This window comes from Mauremys reevesii, linkage group 11 (genome assembly GCF_016161935.1).
Source record: "Mauremys reevesii isolate NIE-2019 linkage group 11, ASM1616193v1, whole genome shotgun sequence".
Classification (NCBI taxonomy): Eukaryota; Metazoa; Chordata; order Testudines; family Geoemydidae; genus Mauremys; species Mauremys reevesii.
The window spans coordinates 20,459,263-20,479,794 of NC_052633.1; the positions used below are offsets into that span (position 1 = coordinate 20,459,263).

The 20,532-nt window shown below is 42.8% G+C and overlaps 1 protein-coding gene across 1 annotated transcript in view; it reads left to right on the forward strand.

The window, feature by feature from the left end:
• Nucleotides 1-16,261, forward strand: part of C2CD6 (C2 calcium dependent domain containing 6) — a 51,536-nt gene extending 35,275 nt beyond the window's left edge. The window contains exons 12-14 of the mRNA XM_039493521.1: nucleotides 2,711-3,070; nucleotides 6,071-6,448; nucleotides 15,770-16,261. Coding sequence (XP_039349455.1) covers nucleotides 2,711-3,070; nucleotides 6,071-6,448; nucleotides 15,770-16,144 — 1,113 coding nt within the window. The 3' untranslated portion in view covers nucleotides 16,145-16,261. The remainder of the gene's footprint in view (nucleotides 1-2,710; nucleotides 3,071-6,070; nucleotides 6,449-15,769) is intronic.
• The last annotated feature ends 4,271 nt before the right edge of the window (nucleotides 16,262-20,532 follow it).

Below are 20,532 nucleotides of genomic sequence, written 5' to 3' on the forward strand. Positions count from 1 at the left end.
GATAGGGTGGAAGGACCCAAAGAGTTTTAAAAACTTTTTAAAAACCATTTACTTTTCATATCCATTTGACATCCTATTCTCCCATTCATTTAAGAATTAATATGTAAATTAAGATCTTCAACAATTAATAACCTGAGGACGTTTTCTCTTAACGCACTAAAAAACATACACTGGATCAGTAAACTCTTCGGCCTGAGAACACATTTCCTATAAACACCTTGGCCTTGTAGGTTATACAGCCCAAGATATACTTGTTATCTCATAAACAGAAAACAAAAAGGTACTCCAAGTACCAAGCATAGTTTTAAATAATTTTCTTTTCTGTGAGACACATATGATGTGAAGAATTTTCAGAGATTTAGATGTTTGTTTCCCCAGACAAACAAGAAAATAATCCTATTTCTAGAAAAGGGAATGTCTGGCCAACAATTATTATGATTACATCCTTCTCGCACCAATGTTGGTGCACAGGGCAGAAACTAGTCTCTTCCATCCCTCTCTGCCATTTGCAGCTGCTTCCATCCGTTCTATGGTGTTGAGATAGACTGGTCTACCCTCCCTTCTAAGGATTCTTAAGGTTTCTCTTGGGTGCCCTCATTTCTTCACAGTAGTTGGTTTCCACTGACAGCTTCATATGGGAGTCTGTATGTTTGCATGCAGAGTAGATGGCCCAAATATATCCAATGCTTCCTTCTAGTGGAGATGAGCTGCTGGTTGTTGATAAAGTCTCTCCATCCAATGCCCAGAATCTTTCATAGGCATTTATTTTGGAAGGCATTAGTTTTCTATCTAACATTTTTAATAGCTCTCCAGCTCTGACAGCTATACACTAGCATTCAGGTGACATTTGAGTTGAAAACTCTGTTTTGTTTTGGTACTGTATATTTTTTATTTCTATACATTGTTGAGTTTAGTGGATGCCTTTTCTCCTATCTTCTGATACCCCACCTTCTGCACTTTGATGTGGATGCTGCCGGTTCCAAGCCCAGATAAAGTGGAGAGGCTTGAGAGCAAGGGTAACCAACTAGCTTATTTAAAACAAACCAACCAACCACATACCTCATTGGTTATAGAAATGATAAAAATGACTGTTTAATAGAGAACACTTTCTGACCCTTCGTGTTTCATGAAGTCTCCTGGTGAAAGCAGAACCCCCCAAAATTTGAGGGTGGCATCAAGAAAACACTTCAGAGTCAGTTACTGGAACATAAGAACAAACTTTCAACTATCAAAGGGAGGGAGGTGGATAACTGTGGACTTGAAATGCTGTGCATCTATGAGAGCAGACTGACAGGAGTGACTAGCAAGTGCTTCAAGTAAGAGAAAAAACATTTAATCTATTCACAAAAAAAAACAGGAGTACTTGTGGCACCTTAAAGACTAACAAATTTATTTTAGCATGAGCTTTCGTGAGCTAAAGCTCACTTCTTCGGATGCATAGAATGGAACACACAGACAGGAGATATTTATACATACAGAGAACATGAAAAGGTGGAAGTATGCATACCAACAGGCAGAGTCTAATCAATTGAGATGAGCTATCGTTAGCAGGAGGAAAAAAAACTTTTTGAAGTGATAATTAAGATGGCCCATAGAAGGTGTGAGGAGAACTTAACATAGGGAAATAGATTCAATTGGTGTAATGACCCAAGACAACGTACACTCAGAGACAGTAGCACTCATTATGACAGATTCTGTAGGAAAAGCCCTTATCTGGGAACCTATCGTCCAGCAATTCCTGTAATATATAGGAATTTTAAAAAAATCAAAAGAATGCTAACTTTGATCATGTTGTTTACCTTTTCTAGGGGCCTGATCTTGCTCCCCACTGGAGTCAATGGGAGTTTGGCCATTAACTTTGGTGGGAGCTGGCTGAGGCCCTTAACAGAAGTACTGTAATGCTGATACATTTTATTTTAATGTAACATTTTCTCATTTCATTTACTTTTATCCTCCTTTCTGTAGCTTCTGTTTTATTGATTGGCATAATGTTGGATATTTAAAAGCTATTTACATGAGTTATTGTTAAAGGGGGATTTTTGATCTTTACTTTCAAATGTTTAAATAATATTGGATTTTTTTATTATAAGCAAAAAATCCAGACTGGGCCAAATTTACAAATTACATACATGGTGGTGAAAGTTGATTATAAAACAGATGGGAATGGTAAAGTACTGCACAGATTTGGCATTTACTGGGGATGCAGAATGAGTGTAATTTATAACAATGTAGGATTCTCTGGGTAGTAGTTTAGTCCTGGTCTGAGTGGGTGCATCTCCTTTTGAAATCAGTGTGAACTGTGCACCTGCTTTCGCCAGAGGTGAATTTAGCCTGTGGTGTTGGGAACAGCATGGGCTTAAGTTAAAGTAGGGGAGCTTACTTTACTTTGCACCCTTTTGTTACTTTCCCTACTCAGTAGGCCAAGTTTTGTTCTGCTACACTGTTGTAAATTCATAAAAGTTACTGTGTAAAGTGTGATTGTTTTGCAAACTGCTGAATGCCAAATCAGTGCAATTTAACTGCTTTCCCACTGTACCAACTTAAATCTGATGGTTAACTATATAGCATCATTTAGCTCATTGCTGAAATTGACACAGAGACTTCCATGAGAGTTGCCTCTACTCATTCTAGGCTGCGTTTTGGACTTTGACCTTTAAAAATATTAGTAATTATTAGAGAAAAAATAATTTTATTTTTTCTTTAATTACAGACTGAACCCAGCAAGGATTTTGACCTGCCCTTGAGAATTGCAGAGACCGTACTGAGAAGTGTGGAATCAGATTTAAGTGATGCCCAGGAACATGCAGAATCTGAAGAAAATCATCTTTCTGTTCCCAGAGAGACTGGAATATCTGCATCTACTATTTCTCAAAAACTGCCGAGGAAATCTTCAGAAGATCAAAACAAAATTGTGGACTCAGAAAGTATTATTGCTATAGCTCTAGAGAGGGAAACAAAATTGGGAAATAATCATGGTAAAGAAGAAATAGAAGATCTGGAACCAGCAGGCATATCATCAAAGAGGCCTGACCTGTCAGGTTTAGAAAATTATCCAGTAATAGAAATACAGGTATCTACTTGCAATATACAGACTGTTCCAGTACACCAGCATCAGTAGTGAGTTTATTTAAAGTGCTCCAAGCCTAGATCTAACTATTTCTCTCAAACATTACACCCTGAGGCCTGGTCTACACTGGGGGGGAGGGGGGAGGACTCGATAGGTAATAAAGGTAATAATTGAAGATATACCAATCTCCTAGAACTGGAAGGGACCCTGAAAGGTCATTGAGTCCAGCCCCCTGCCTTCAGTAGCAGGACTAATTTTTGCCCCAGGTCCCTAAGGGGCCCCCTCAAGGATTGAACTCATAACCCTGGGTTTAGCAGGCCAATGCTCAAACCACTGAGCTATCCCTCCCCCCTAATGTGAATAACATAGCTGAAATCGATGTACTTAGATCCACTTACTGCGGTGTCTTCATTACGGTGAGTCGACTGCTGCCGCTCCCCTGTCAAGTCTGCCTGCGTCTCTCGCTGAGCTGGTGTACAGGAGTTGACGGGAGAGCGCTCGGGGATCAATGGCTGCCCGCCGATCTGGCTGGTAGTGAAGACATACCCTAAGTGACTATTCTTTTTAAAATTTAAGTGAATTTCCTGTGATGGCTGTTCTCTGAGATATACATTGTGATGCCTGATGATAACTCATCCACCCTCCTCTCCACAGTGTTGAGGAGCCTGTAGCTTTTTTGTCATATTTAATTTTTTTAATCACTTTTTACTTAAGTAGTTTCCATCTCCCTTTGAAAAGAAATTGACACTCAAGGCTAAGGTTATAAGGGAATACCTAAGTTTCATTTCAGAGGCCGATGCAGGATTCATGCTCCTGGAGTCAGTGGCTTTAAGCTTTGAGAATTCCCTCCTTGGTTTTACTCAGTAGCATGGATCCAAGAATGCTGAGTGTCTCCTATCTTTAGAGAATAGCTATTTGATATAAGTAGGGCCCTGTCAAATTCACGGTCCATTTTGGTCAATTTCATGGTCACAGGATTTAAAAAATCATAAATTTCATTATTTCAGCTATTTAAATCTGAAATTTCATGGTGTTATAATTGTAGGGATCCTGACCCAAAAGGGAGTTGTGGTGGTTGGGGGGTTGCAAGGTTATTGTAGGGGCAGTTGCAATACTGCTACTCTTACTTCTGCTCTGCTGCTGACGACAGCGGTGCCTTCAGAGCTGGGCAGCTGGAGAGCGGTGGCTGCTGGCCGGGGCTGCTGCCTGCAGAGTTGGGCCCTCAGTCAGCAGCTGCCACTCTCCAGCTGCCCAGCTCTAAAGGCAGCAGCGCAGAAGTAAGGGTGGCCTGGTATGGTATTGCCACCCATACTTCTGTGCTGCTGCTGGCGGGGTGTTGCCTTCAGAGCTGGGAACCTGGCCAACAGCCGCTGCTCTCTAGCCACCCAGCTCTGAAGGCAGCACAGAAGTAAGGGTGGCAATACTACAACCCCCCCCCCCCAAATAATCTTGCGACCCCCTTGCAACTCCTTTTTGGATCAGGACCGTCAATTTGAGAAACACTGGTCTCCCCTGTGAACACTGTATAGTATAGGGTAAAAGCACCCAAAAGACCAGATTTTATGGGGGGAGAACAGATTTCACGGTCCATGATGTGTTTTTCATGGCTGTGAATTTGTTAGGGCCCTAGATTTAAGTAATTCTCTGTGGAGGTTGGAAGTAAATTTGGGTCTAAAACATGGCCTTATCTATATGATCCCACGTGTGACTTTAAACCAACACTTATACCAGTATAACACACACACAGACACACCCATGTAGACACTCCAGTATGTATGCCTTTTTTCAGGTTAGCTTATATCGCTTGGGAAACGATTTAAGCTAAATCGAAAAAATCTACTTTTCTACCAGAATAAGTGTGTCTGAACAGGCAGTTCAGATATAGTGATACAGGTATAACTGGTAAAACTTTCCCTTGTAGACAAGTTCTAAGTTCCTTATTTAATAACTAGGTACAGTGGAGAGGCATGCTTGCTTTTTCTGAATGGGAACTGCTGTACCTACTCTGAGCCAAATTTTCACCTACTCTTTCAGTTATAGTAATAATAATAGTGTGTGCACTGTTGCTACATCTGTGCAAATAAACAGGCATTGGAATGTGTAAAATACAAGTTAGTCTTCCAAATAACGGCTCTGTATGTGCAGAAACTTGCTTGCATGCAGTTTTGTGCATGGAAAATTAGAGGTAGCTACTTGTAAAATATGATCATAAGTGTCTTTTGCTTAACAAAGCTTTTTAAGTGAGATGCAGTAGCATCTTAATTTTATCTTTGTTAGTCTGTGTTAGAGCCTTAACATTAACACAGAATTTTGAAGATTTCATGATTTATAGGGTTGAAGACTATGATTTTTGATTGTCCGGTACATGTTCCCAAAGTAGCACTAGGCAGGCAGCATGGTCAAATCTAGTGATAAAAGCACAGGAAAGGGAGCCAGGCAATCCAGAATTTTAATCTTAGCTCTGTCACTGAATCCCTGTGTAACTTTGGGTAAATCATTTAGGCCAAAATATTCAAGCTTCAGTGCCCAAAGTCAGGCTGCTAAATATCTATGTAGACAACTTAAAAAAAAGTGCTTTGATTTTCAGAGGGGTTTAGGACCCACAGCTTCCATTGGAAGCAATAGTAGCTGCTGATGCTCAGCACCTCTGAAGATCAAGCCTCTTTATTAGGTGAATAATAAGGATTTAGGTGCTCAACTTTAGGCACTAAAGTTTGAAAATATTAGCCTTAATCTGTGTTTGTTTCACTGTTAGGCATTTATTTCCAATTTACAATCTCACAGAAATTTTATTTTGATTAATTTAATGTTTGTACACATTTTGGGTATTATTCATATTGAAATTTCTCATGGAACATTTTTTCTTGCTTATGTTTTTATTTAATCAGTCTTGAATAACTCTTCTGAGAAAATTAAATAACTGGTGCACTGTTGTAATATAAAAATTGTTAATTAACCCCCCTGAAAAATATTTTCTTAGTTGATTTGTGTTTTATGTTACAGTACCAGCAACCTATTCTTAGTGGAGACAAGTTTGAACCTTTTTTGAGACATGTAGGTAGAACACAGTCAAGTGCACAGAATGAAAAGAAAGACGATCAAGAAGTGCCTATTTTCACTCTTCTGAAAAACAAACTTTCATGTGCAGAGATTAAAGAAGACCAAGATCCACCTGTCAAGGCATCTTCAACATTTGCAGCTAGAAGTCCAGATATTATTTTAAGCAAGAATGATCAGCACCTGTCCATATTAAAACTTATAGAATCAAAAATGGAATTAGAGGAGGATGAGATTAACGTTAAAGAAGAGTCCCCAACACATGCTATAAGAACAGATTTGCCAGAGAAATGGCAAGAAGAGAGACTTTCAGAAAAAGAAATAGTACGTCTAAACTCTTTTTTAAGTAAAACTCTTGAAGACTTACTTATAGATAGACTTATAAAAGTAATAATGCTAAAATCTGTTTTGAGCAAAAATCTTGAAGGGTTTGTAGCAGAGAGACTTTCAGAAATAGGGATAGTCACAAAGATAGAATTAGGAGAAGAATACCAGAACCTACAGAGTATTATAGATGGATCACCAGTTGTTTTAGAGAGAGAGTTACTTGAAAAAAGAAAAGATATTTCCAAGGAAAGGCTTTCAGAAGCAGAAATAATACATTTAAAATCTGTTTTGAGTAAAAACCTGCAAGATCGTCTCATAGAGAGATTTTCTGAAACAGGGATAATCACAGATTTGGAGTTAGGAAAGCAGCACCAGAACCTATCATTGCAGGGAATTAAAGATAGATCGCCAGTGGTTTTGGAGACAGATTTAGCTGAGAAAATGCATGATAGTTGTGAGACGAGACCTTCAGAAATGGAAATAAGTCTTAAATCTGTTGTAAACCAAAATCTACAATATCTTCCCATAGAGAGGCTTTTCGAAACAAGGCTAATTGAAGAGGTGAAGTTAGGAAAGGAACACAAAAACTTTTCTTTGTCAAAGATTGATGAGAGACAACCAAAGCCTGAGGCAGATTTATCAAAGAAGAGGAATGGTCAATCCAGGGGAAAATGTTCAGAACCTGAAATAATAATAAAATATCTAAGTCAAAACATAGAAAACTGTGCCATAGAGAGTCATTCACAAACAGGTTTAAACACAGAGATGGAGTTAAGAAAAGAGCACCCAAACCACTCAATGCAGATCATCAAAGTCAAATTGCCAATGGTTATGGAGAAAAATTCACCTAGCACAGGACAAGACTGTCACAAGCAGAGGCTTTCAGAACAACAAATAAATCTAAAATCTGCTTCAGACAAACCTCTCCAAGATTCTCTCATAGAAAGACTTTTGGAAACAGAAATAATGAGTCTAAAGGATTTTTTAAACAAATGTCTCCAGGATCATCTCCTAGAAAAACTCTCAGAAACAGGATTAATCACAAAAGAAGAATTGGAGACAGTACCTCAGAACCATTCCTTGCTGAACATTCTGGAAGGACAACCAGTGACACTGGAGACAGATATAAGTCGAGTTCATTCTGGTGAGAGTCTTGCTAAACCACATATAATAAAAGGAGAACCTGTTTTAAGTGGACATATACAGGACTTCCTTCTTGAGGTACTCTCAGAAACAGAAATAATGAATCTAAAGTCATTTTTAAGCAAAAAGATCCAAGACCATCTTGTAGAACGACTTTCTGAAATAGGGTTGATCACAGAGGAAGAGTTAAGAAAGATATACCAAAATTTGTTTGTGCTGAGAGCTAACGAAAGACTGTCAGGGGATGTGGAATCAGATATACCTGGGGAAGAGCAAAATCTAAGTCTAAAATCTCTTTTAACCCAAAACCTTAAAGATAGACTTTCAGAAACAAATCTAGTACATCTAAACTCTCTTTTAAGCAAAATACTGAAGGAAGGTCATAGAGACAAACTTTCTGAAACAGAAATAAAAAGTCTAAAATCTGTTTTAAGCAACAACCTGCAAAACCTTCCTATAGAAAGTGCTTCAGAAACTGGGTTAATCAATGAGATACAATTAGAGGGAGTATGCCAGAATGCTAAAGGAAAACCACTGATAGTTACTGATACAGATATACTTGAGATAGGGCAATATCATTCTAAGCAGAGTCTTGATAAACTCGCTATAATAAATGAAAAGCCTATTTTAAGAAAAGAGAAGTTAGAACTTCCTATAGAGAATGTTCCAGGACAAGTAACGTGTGTGATGGCAAATCTAATCAATGAAACCAAAATCAATAGTGTAATACACCTTCCTCAAAAAAATACTTTAGAAAAAGAGAGTCAAGACCCACAAAGTTGTTTTGGTAAAGCAGAAGTAGCACATTCAAACACAGATTTTGACAAATCTTTAAAACCAAAGCCCCTGAATGAGACTTTGAGGGGAACACATGAAACAACAGACTCAGCTTCCTTACGTGCCCATGATATTGCTATCCAAACAGAACTTAAGGAATATCTCTGCAAACCAACACTGTCCTTTCCTGTAAACCCTCAAACATTTATCTTTGTACATTCAGGGTCTGAGGAAGAAACTAAATCACCAAATAAGTCTCATGAGAAGTCAAAAGGCAAAAAAAAGCATGCTAAGCGTTCTAAGAAGCATGTTGCATCATGCTACCCACCCCAGGGACAAGTATTAATGTGCACACAGTTTCAAAAGGAAAAACATGGTTTGAATAACTGTAAGGAGATCTTAAAGGAAAAACATAGAAAACATTCTGAACCACCACCTCCAAGATCATGTGTTTCAGAAGCCAAGAAGGATTCAAAAGACTCAACAGTCTCAAACATTTTGAAAAAGGAAAGCCTGAAGCAGAAAGCTGAGCAAGAGAGAGAGAATGATGGGAGACCAAAGAAATCACTTAGCAAGTCTATTAAGATACCAACAGCCACAGTGTCTGAACCACAGCTACAGCACTCTGAAAAAGCATTGCAAGAAAAATCATACGTGAGTAGTTTCCATTTGACTGGTGTGCAGAAGGAAATAGACCTGTAAGAAGAATAATTTTCTCTCAAATTTCCACCTCTTGAATGTCTGAAACAGAAAACTAAATACATGACTTTCTAAATATCTGGAGGCAGAATTATTAGTACAATGTCTCTTCATAAATGGATAGCTTCCAAGTAGGCAGGCCCAACACTGAAATCATTGCATCCGAAGAAGTGGGTATTCACCCACGAAAGCTCATGCTGCAAAACGTCTGTTAGTCTATAAGGTGCCACAGGATTCTTTGCTGCTTTTACTGAAATCATTGTTACCCCTCAGCCCTAATCCCCCTCTCAAGTATTTGTAATGTCACCCAAATAGGGAAGAAAAATCAAAACTAAATACCTCACTCTTCTAGCTGTTCCTCACCTTCTCCCTGCCAGGGAATTCAAAGAAAGCCAGCATTTCAATTTCTCTGGCATGTTAGTGAAATAATAGTGACTAACTATAAATAATGTAGTAAGTTTATTAGAGAGTAAATGTAGCCTCTAGTCTGCTTTGCAAATGTAGGAATTTGGCAGTTTCTTATAGTTTTTGGTTTGCCTCAGGCACTTACAGACATCTAAGAATTTGGAATTTGAGATGTTCCTTTTACTCACCCTATGTTCCCTGCTTCCAGTGGACATGATAAAGGATTATGCCCCATTGAAGGGTACATGACCAAGGACTGTAATACCCACAAGTCCTTCTCAGATAAAGCCCAGAAGCACCAAAAGGCACACTAATCCCGAATCTCTACCTGCAGAGGCTTTGGAGGTGAGAGTATGGATGACTTTTTCCTAAAAAGGTCAGGCATGTGTAGTGTGGCTGGTAAGCCTCCCTCAGTGCCAAGGCCTGAGTCAGACCTCCAGGCTGAAAGGGAGCTGTCTCCTTTAAAAGCCTCCCTTCACCTATTCTCCCAAAGGTGAAGAATGGTCTCTTTGATTTGTTTGCTGGGACTAACTTTAGTGGAACTGCTCAGGTGAGTAAGGTATGAAGGTATGGGCCCTGTTGTATTAAGTGGAATATATGAGCTACGTGTTAACATAACCCAATCACTGTCCAATATTAAACAATGTTAAACAAGGTTCAGGTTTTGGTATGCAGACACCTTAGCCTGCTTGGTACCATAGCAAACAAACCATTAAAAATCCTTTTAAATCTTTTATTAACGATACAGAAAAGAAGGAAAAACAGGTAGAGAATTTGAAATATAAAGTATTAAGTAAGACTTTTATTTTAACAACATTTCTTGTTCCCCTTCCTTTTAGCTGGAGGGAGTTTTAAAAGGACCCTCCTTCCCCCCTTGTTTGATAGTCTTTTACATGGTATTAAGGATGGAATAACTGTTCTTTTGGGTAAAAGAAGTTAGTTGAGATGGGCTGGAGCTGCTGTTGTTAAAATCCAATCCCATTTTATTCCAGGTGGTGTTTGGGATTTACCTGGAGCTAGTAGGGGTGGATGTTTCCTGGGTCCGTCTCTCTGGCCTGATCTGATCAGGACATCTCTCAGGATTAGGATGATGAAAGCCTTCAAAAGCCTCTTTCTTTAAGGACACAAAAAGGGAATGATGGGTGGAATAGCCAATCCCCTCCTTTTTATGTCCACCAAGTAGGCCTAATATTTGACACACTAATTTTGGTTCATTAATTTTTGGTTCCACATTTTCTGTTTTGTTTCTTTTTACCAAGCATGATTTTAACTCAGTTCTTGAGTTATATCAATGTGGCCTTTTTGTTTGGACTTAGTTTTTTTGATGGATTTTTTTTGCACCTGTTTGTAACATTCATTATTAAAAGCAATTTAACTTACTTTTTATTAACATTTGTTGTTATAGGTTATTGTAACAGTTTATGAACTTTTATATACTTTTTCCAGTTAAGCTTACAATTAAAGTAAATTTGTAGGCCCAGTTATTAGAACAGCCCTCAATACTGATTCAGACAAAACTCCAACTGACTTGGTGAAATTTGCTCTAAATTAGGAAAAACTTGAGATATTTATGGGTTGCTTAAGGTTACATTTTAAAAACATAAGTGAATAGGTGAGAGTTAGTATGCCTTTGTGAAAGGTAAAACTGGAGCTTGCCTGGTATAAGTAAGAGGAGAACTTCGCCATTGTATCCATTAGTTACCTTCTGTCTAGATCAATAGACAATGAAACCTCTGGCTGAGAACAGAATGTAATCCACTGTATTAAAACAAATATTTGAATGTCTGTATGAAATGTACTAGGTTATTACCACCAAGCCTATTTCAGACATTAAGCCTACTCTCTTTCTGTTTCTACACATTTGTGTCATTTTAAACATGTCTTTCTTATTACTGTTTTGTTACATTTATTATATCTATCAGGGTACTCACTACTGAAGAAGTGATTGAAAGAAGAAGTTACTCACTTGTGCAGTAATGAGGGTTCTTTGAGATGTGTGTCCCTATGGGTGCTCCACTGTAGATATGTAAAATATCCACTAGCTTGTGGTGTGACTCGGTCACCTCTTGTAGTGGTATCTGTAAAGCTTCTGTCACTCTCTGTGTCAAGTCCTGGAACAGTTTGAAGTCATCTGCGACAGATGATGGAAGGGGCATCACCTTCTCATCGGGCGATAATGATGAGAAATGGACTTGAGGGGTAACTTCCTCCTCAACTCCTCCTGTTCCTCCCTTGCCTTTTTTTGGATTCAGAAACCCTTGCAGCAGCTGGAGGAGTGTGTTTCCTTGGTTTCTGGTAGGCCACACTAGAACTACGGGAGGCCTGTTATCTTTGAGCCTGCCAGGGATCTCAGTATAGCCATTGCAAGGGTGGGAAGGGACCCAGTGATTGGCACCACGGATGTCCAAACCAGGGAGGCTGTGGATCAAAAGGACAATATCACTGAGGTCCATAGTGAAATTGGACACCATATGGCGGGTGAAAAGAGCAGTGGGAGACCACATCCTCTTGTTCACTTTCTGACTTGGAAGATGAAAAGGGAGGTGCACAGCAAAAAGTCATCGGCGAGTCAAAGGCTTTGAGTGAACTTAGTACAAGGGCCCTGGCACTGAGAAGAGGAGAGCCAATGCAACAGATACCAAAAGATCTGTTACACACCGGAAGTCCGGCTGTGCCAAAGGTGTTAGTACTAGTAGTGGTTGTTGGTGCTGAGAGGCCTGTACCGATGGGGATGGTGATGTGGACCTCGTAGTATGGTCTGTTGGTGCCTGATGTACCACAGGTGGTAATGATGTCCAATCTGGTGGAGCCTTCCCTGGGGCAGATTTTCTGTCTCTCTCATACCCTGATGGTACTGATGGTTCCTTGCCTGTGCCCACTGGGTCCTTAGTCAACCTGACATACTGTGAGTACTGGATTTAGATGGCTTTGGTGCCATCAGTACTGACTGATCGAGCTGGAGGTAGTTTTCGACTCAGTGGGGGCTTGCTATGGAGACTCAAGGATCTTTTCTTAGAAGCTTTATGTGAGTGGCTTGTGAGCATCTTCTTGGGCTCACCTCCCTTGGAAGTAGAGAGTTGTGGTGACGTCTCCCTGCCACGGCTCAGGTGGTTGAAGGGCTGACTTCTTACATAGGAATTTGAGCCTTAGTTCTCTGTACTTTCTGGATCTGGGCTTCAGTTATTGACACAAACCACACTTCTTCTTTGAGTGCTTGTTCATGTCCATTCCAATCAGGTGTACGCATGTGCATTCACGGCATCTGGAAACTTTTTCCCCAGCAGCATCCATCAGGTCAGCCTGGGCACCCACTGGAGCCGCACCTTCATGGCACTCAATATAGAGCCCTGCTGACCCACCACCCCCTCAGTTCCTTCTTACCGCTGGTGACGGCTAGCTGAAAGAACCTGTTGCTCTTGCTTTGCAAGCGTGTTTGGACAGTGTCCCCACTTAGTGTTTGTGATGTTGCACTCCATATGTTTATGGAAATATGCTTATGAATGTAAATATAATGTAACTGGAATATGTTTTATGCAAAAGGTCTCTTGTAAGATATCATTACAAAGTTTATAATCTACTGAGTGTGTTCATCCTATTTGTATGAAGTATCATTCTTGTATCTGAAGCTAGAAATATGAAGTATTACTCTGAAGTCCTATTGTAACTATGCAAAGCGTGGGCCATTAATGGTGGCTTAGAATCTTGATGGCTCCCATTAACTAGGGCAACTGGTGGTAAATAGCTCTGTTTACTTGTAAGCCTTCCTGTATACCTGGGTGCCAGCCAGCAAGTAATGAAGTCTCACAGGATATGTGAACATGTCATATGATACTAGAATCCATCTTAAATGAGGTGCTTTTCCATTTAGAAGGAAGGGTGGGAACCCAGAGAGAGAGGAAGGATTCCCATCTTGTGCCAAAGATATAAAAGGGGGCAGAACAGAACAAAGGTGGCTGCAGTCATGAGAAGAACACTAGTTACCACATGCGATGGAACTAACAAGAATTGTACCAGGGGAAAAGATTGGGCCCAGACTAAGAAGGAGTCTAGTCTGTGAAAGAAGCTTATTCAAACATCCCCGAGGGTGAGATTTACCTGTATTCAGTTTCTTAAATGTATTAGGCTTAGACTTGCGTATTTTGTTTTATTTTGCTTGGTAACTTACTTTGTTCTGTCTGTTATTACTTGAAACCACTTAAATCCTACTTTTTATACTTAATAAAATCACTTTTGTTATTAATTAACCCAGAGTAAGTGATTAATACCTGGGGGGGGCAAATAGCTGTGCATATCTCTCTATCAGTGTTACTCTGGATTAATTAATAAGTAAAAAGTGATTTTATTAAATACAGAAAGTAGGATTTAAGTGGTTCCAAGTAATAGCAGACAGAACAAAGTGAATTACTAAGCAAAATAAAATAAAACATGCAAGTCTATGCCTAATACAGTAAGAAAACTGAATACAGATAAAACCTCACCCTCAGAGGTGTTCCAGTAAGTTTCCTTTTACAGACTAGTCTCCTTCTAGTCTCGGTGCAGCAATCACTCACACCCCCTGTGGTTACTGTCCTTTGTTCCAGTTTCTTTCCAGTATCCTTTGGGGTGGAGAAGCTATCTCTTGAGCCAGCTGTAGACAAAATGGAGGGATCTTCCAGGGGTTTAAATAGACTTTCTCTTGTGGATGGAGACCCCCTCCTCTCTCCTATGCAAAGTCCAGCTCCAAGATGGAGTTTTGGAGTCATATGGGCAAGTCACATGTCCATGCATGACTCAGTTTTTACAGGCAGCAGCCATTGCCCACATGCTATCTTGAATGTCTCCAGGAAGACTTCTTCTGTGGATTTCGAGCCTTCCAAGATCCATTGTTCGTTAAGCGTTTCTTGATTGTGCAAATTAAGTGCCCATTCCTTTCTCAATAAGTTGACCAAATGCTTTACTAAGGGTACTTAAAAATCAAGCAAGTACACAGCCAGCATTCATAACTTCGAATAAAAAAAAATGATTCATGCATCCAAATAGGATGAATAGATTCAGTAGATCATAACCTTTACAGAGATATGTTACATGGCATATGTAGCATAAAACATATTGCAGTTATGTCATATATACATTCATAAGCATATTTCCATAAAGCCTTAGGGGGTGCACCGTCACAGTGAGTAACCGTTTTTTCTGTGGAATGTGTTTCTCTCCGAGGTAGTGAAAGCAATGAGAGTGTCCACCAGTCACTGGTATAAATTCCTTGCAACTGAGGCACTTCTTGAAGTCCAGGGAGCTGGGGATACCTGCCCAGGGGGTTGACAAAAGAACAAAGTCCTTTTCTTTTTCTCCTTTTTTTGCAGGGGGGGGGGCAGATGCACTTACAGTGGAGCACCCATAGTGACACTACTTGAAGAAGAAACATGCTGTGGATTTTGGGGCCATTTCATATCACTTATATTTTGAGAGCTCGAGTTACACTTTTTGTGTTGGTTTTATCTCAGTTTGGATTTTGAAGCTGAGCTTATTTATCAGTTTCTCAGGGTGTTTTGCAATGTTGCCCAGAAAAATAATTTTACATTTCTAGTGTGGTTCACTTTTATTTCTCATCATTATAAAGATCCAGTGTCACTTTTTTGTGAGAGATGGGGTGTTACTCATATTATTCTGGCCAAATTCTGGTTTGTATTACTGCATCCCACACTCCTAGATTTCCCTGTAGTTTTAATGGATTATGATAGACAACACATCCTGTTTTAAACTACTGTGTAAGTGTTGCTGAGCTCTTTTAAACAGTTTTTCTTTTTCACCCCAGAGGTGGCTACACTGAGGTGGCGGGTGAAGAGATTACTGAGCTAATTGGCACAGCAGTTTGAGATCCATGAATAAAAAAGTGCACTCCTGCTCTACCCTCCACCACTCTGTCCATATATATAAATATACACACACAGTGGCCATCATTATTCTAAGTTCTTCACAGAAAACTCATAAAATGCACATTGTAACCCAAATTCTGATTGAGGCACTACTGCAATACAAATGATTATTATAAATAATAATAATAATGATAATTGGATGAACTTTGAGGATAAAATACTCTAGAAAGGGGACAAAGAGGGACATGGATTATGGATAAGTGATGATCCAGTTACTGTGTTGATGGTTCAGAATGCTTTTATTTGTATTTTTTATTGGAAATATGAGATCATTTTTATTAAGTTATACCCCTTTAATGTTGGTTGATGTCTATACTATTTAAGTTTTAAAGGCTTGAATCAATTTGTTAATGAGATCTGTTTTTATCTTAATATTCAGAATTATGCAGAGAAAAAAGAAATAGACATGGAAATGTTTAGGCATCTTGAAAAAGCAGTAGAAAGGGCTCTGTGTGATTTAGGAGAGGTTCCAGAAGTCAGCATGTACCAGCCACTACATTCTGCAAGACATCACACTGCTCCAAGTATTTGTAGTCAAACTAAAGAGACCTGCAGAGTACAGCCTGCAAGTTCTTACCCAACTTTACTTGATCCTTCTGTGGTTGATGATCCAGGAAATGCTATCAGTTCAAAATTTGATAGTCTAGACAGTCAAGAGCAGCAGGTGGAAATGACTTCTGAAAAGTGGGCAGTTGTTTGTAAGATTGTCCAAAGAATATTACATCAGAACTTGAGACCCCAAAAGGATGGCTAATGAACTCAACCACAGACCACTGATATGGCTAAGACAAATGTCATGAGGAGGAGGATGTTTCATCATCATCTTCTAACTTTTTTCCCATTGTAATGATAAATAAATGTTCTCGCTGCATATTATTTGATTGTGTATATTCTGTTATTAACCAATATAAAAGGTGCTGCTTCTTCAAATAAGACAAGAGATCCCCACAACTCCTGTCTTAAGTGCCTCGGGGACTCTCACCTAACAGATAAGTGCCGCATTTGTAAGGCCTTTAAGCTGAGAACAAAAAAGGAGCGGGACTTTCATCTCAAGCAGCTCCTGATGGAGGCAGCTCTTACTTCTCCGCCCTCGGCACCGAGCGCTGGACAGTCCTCAAGAAGCGCTCCCTCGGCACCGGATCACGCCGGTACCTCCAAGGCCTCTCGATACCGGCCGTCACCGGCACCGACATCTGCTCGGCACCAATCCCTCTCCCTGAGGGTGAAGAGGCACAAGACTCCTGCTGCGTCCGAGCCGCCTGCTCCGCAGCCCAAGTGCTATATTAAGTCGGACCGCCCGGCACCGATACCTGCCATGGCACCGACAATATCGACACTAGATATACAAGATATACAAGAACTAGGGGTCATAATACAAGAACTAGGGGTCACCAAATGAAATTAATAGGCAGCAGGTTTAAAACAAATAAAAGGAAGTTCTTCTTCACGCAGCACACAGTCAACTTGTGGAACTCCTTACCTGAGGAGGTTGTGAAGGCTAGGACTATAACAATGTTTAAAAGGGGACTGGATAAATTCATGGTGGCTAAGTCCATAAATGGCTATTAGCCAGGATGGGTAAGAATGGTGTCCCTAGCCTCTGTTCGTCAGAGGATGGAGATGGATGGCAGGAGAGAGATCACTTGATCATTGCCTGTTAGGTTCACTCCCTCAGGGGCACCTGGCATTGGCCACTGTCGGTAGACAGATACTGGGCTAGATGGACCTTTGGTCTGACCCGGTACGGCCTTTCTTATGTTCTTATGTTCTTAAGTCAATTCTGGCCACGCAAGAGCCGTCGAGTCCGGTGCCTGAAAGCTCCCCGGTGCGAGCCGTGGTTGAGCTCACTATTCCCTCCACGCCAGAGACATTTTCCACGGCGAGGGAGTTGATTGAAATGACAGCGTCTGCGCTGCCTCAACCCCCGGCACCGCCACTGCGGGTTATACAGTCGATCGGCAAGCCTGCTTTGATCCCTCCTGCACCCTCCGTCGGCACCGCAGAGTGGCACCGTTCACGATCGCGGTCCCGCAGGTGTTCTCGGTCCCGTCGCCGATTCAGGTCCCGACGCTGCTTGCAGTCCCGGCACCGTTCTCCATTTCGGTACCGGTCGTACTCGCGGCACCGGTCAGCGTCCCGTTCGCTGGCCCGGTACACTCAGCACTGATCCAGCTCCCGGCACCGCTCCAGGCTCCGTGACTCCCGTAGCTCCTGATGTCGAGCCTTGAGATCTCAGTCGACCTCCCGGCACCACTCCGGTCGCAGGTCCCGTTCTTGCTCCCGGTACCGGTATGCCTTCCGGTACCAGTGCCGTGTCGAGAGACGTAAGCTAGAGAGGGAGACTCTGCCCAGGGCTTTTCAACTCCTCCATGGCCATCCAGACATTCATCAGTGTTGTCCCATGCGGGCAGTTCATACGCACAAGACTGTGATTCGGATGTGCCTACCAGAGTCTTCCAGGAGCCCCAGGCCCAGGACCCTGGCCCCCAGGCGTACCTGTGATCCCATCTCGCTCTGTTCCGTCAGAGCACTGGGTGCCAGAGGTGACAGTTAGCTGTCCCCCTCTGACCGGTACGGAGGAATCCCCGGTTCAGCCACCGGATTCCCAGATCCCACCGGAACAGGAGGTCGTCCAGGAGCATGAGCCCACACAGGACCCGCTTGTCCCCAGCCTTTCTTCTTCCTCCTCCCGAGATGAGGGGGTGGCAGGAATATCCTCCTCAGGCCCTCCTCCAATCGACTTGAGGGCCCATCAGGATCTCCTGAGACGGGTGGCACTCGATATGAACCTCCAAGTGGAGGAAGTCTCGGAGATAGAGGATCCGGTCATAGACATTCTGTCGGCTGACGCCCCCACTAGAGTGGCCCTACCGTTCATTCGGACGATCCAGGCCAATGCGGCTACCATCTGGCAGTCTCCAGCCACTATCCCGCCTGCGGGCAGAGGAGTCGAACGCAAGTACATGCTACCCTCCTGGGGGTACGAGTACCTATATGTACATCCTTCCCCCTACTCCCTTGTCGTCCAGTCCGTCAATGAGAAAGAACGCCATGGCCAGCAGGCACCAGCCCCTAAATCGAAGGAGGCTAGGCGAATGGACTTACTGGGCCGTAAGGTGTACTCGGCAGGGGCCCTGCAACTCCGCGTAGCAAACCAGCACCTGCTTAGCCGCTACAATTACAACACCTGGGCAGCGGTGGGCAAATTTACAGAGTTGCTTCCTCACGACTCCCGTCAGGAGTTTGCTGCCCTCCTGGAAGAAGGGAAGAAAGTGGCAAGAACTTCCCTCCAGGCCTCATTGGATGCAGCTGACTCCGCTGCCAGGACTCTGGCCTCGGGTGTTGCCATGAGGCGCATTTCATGGCTCCAGGTGTCGAGCCTTCCCCCGGAGCTGCAGCATACTATACAGGACTTGCCCTTCGATGGCAAAGGCCTGTTCTCCGGAAAAACTGACCCTAGGCTGCAAAGCCTAAAGGACAGCAGGGTCACTATGCGCGTTCTCGGCATACACCCGCCGCTGACTCAGCACTGACCTTTCCGTCCCCAGCCTCACCGCCCTTACCCTGCGCCTAGACAAAGACAGGACTTTGCCAGCAGGCATGGCCAAGGCGGTCGTATGCGTCAGTCAAGACCCCAAGGGGGCCAAAATCAGGGTGTCTCCAAACCACCAATGGGGCCAAAGCCTAACTTTTGAAGGCACGCCTGAGGACAGCATACCAGTTATTACCCAGGATACGTTCCCTCCCTTTTACAACCACCTCTCCTTTTTCCTCCCTGGGTGGGCCTATCTAACCTCAGATCGGTGGGTCCTACGCACGGTGGAACTTGGGTACCGCCTCCAGTTTATTTCGTCCCCCACCTCCCACCCTACATCCTCGTCCCTCTTTAGGGACCCCTCTCACGAGCAATTCCTCTTGCAAGAGGTGCAGACGCTCCTCTCCATCGGAGCTATAGAGGAGGTACCAAAGGACGAAAGGGGAAAGGGGTTCTACTCCCATTATTTCCTATCCCCAAGGCGAAGGGAGGTCTCAGATCTATCCTAGACCTGCGGGAACTCAAGAAGTTCATGATAATGCTGAAGTTACGCATGGTATCCATGGGGACCATTGTCCCATCCTTGGATCCCGGAAACTGGTATGCCGCCCTCGATATGAAGGGCGCGTATTTTCACATTGCCATTTATCCTCCACACAGAAGGTACCTCCGATTTGTGGCCAACCGTCATCATTTCCAGTTTACGGTCCTTCCGTTTGGCCTCTCTACAGCCCCAAGAGTATTCAAAGTGCATGGCTGCCGTCCGATACACGTTTTTCCGTATCTAGATGATTGGCTCATTCGAGGGACCTCCGAGGCCCAAGTTACCCGTAATGTGGCCATCATCAAGGCCCTATTCCTGCGTCTAGGCCTGATGATCAATATAGAGAAATCCACTCTGATTCCCACACAGGGAATAGAATTCATTGGGGCCATCCTGGACTCCAATCTCGCCAGAGCCTGCTTACCTCAGCCTCGGTTTCAGGTGATGGTAACAATTATACAAGGTCTACAGAACTTCCCGACAACTTCGGCTCGCACTTGCCTAGGTCTCCTGGGTCACATGGCTGCCTGCACATTCGTGACCAAACATGCCAGGCTTCGCCTCCGTCCACTCCAATCGTGGCTCACCTCGGTGTACCACCCGAGCAGAGACAGCATAGACATGATCATCACGAACCCCCCGAGCATCCTAGGCTCCCTTGACTGGTGGTCGACGCCCTCCCTGGTGTGTGCAGGGATACTGTTCCATCCACCTCACCCCTCGGTGTCCCTCACGATGGACGCCCCATCTCTCGGCTGGGGTGCTCACCTTGGTCAGTTTCGCACTCAGGGCCTTTGGTCAGCTCAAGAGGTGGCCTTGCACATCAATGTCCGAGAGCTGAGAGCAGTCCGCCTTGCGTGCCAGGCGTTTCAGCAGCACCTACAGGCCGTTGTGTCTCAGTGTTCACAGACAACACAACGGCCATGTATTACATAAACAAGCAGGGAGGAGCACGGTCCTCCCCTCTTTGCAGGAAGCTATCCAGCTCTGGGACTTCTGCATAGCCCAATCAATAGACCTGGTAGCGTCCTTTCTCCCAGGGGTCCGGAACACTCTAGCGGAT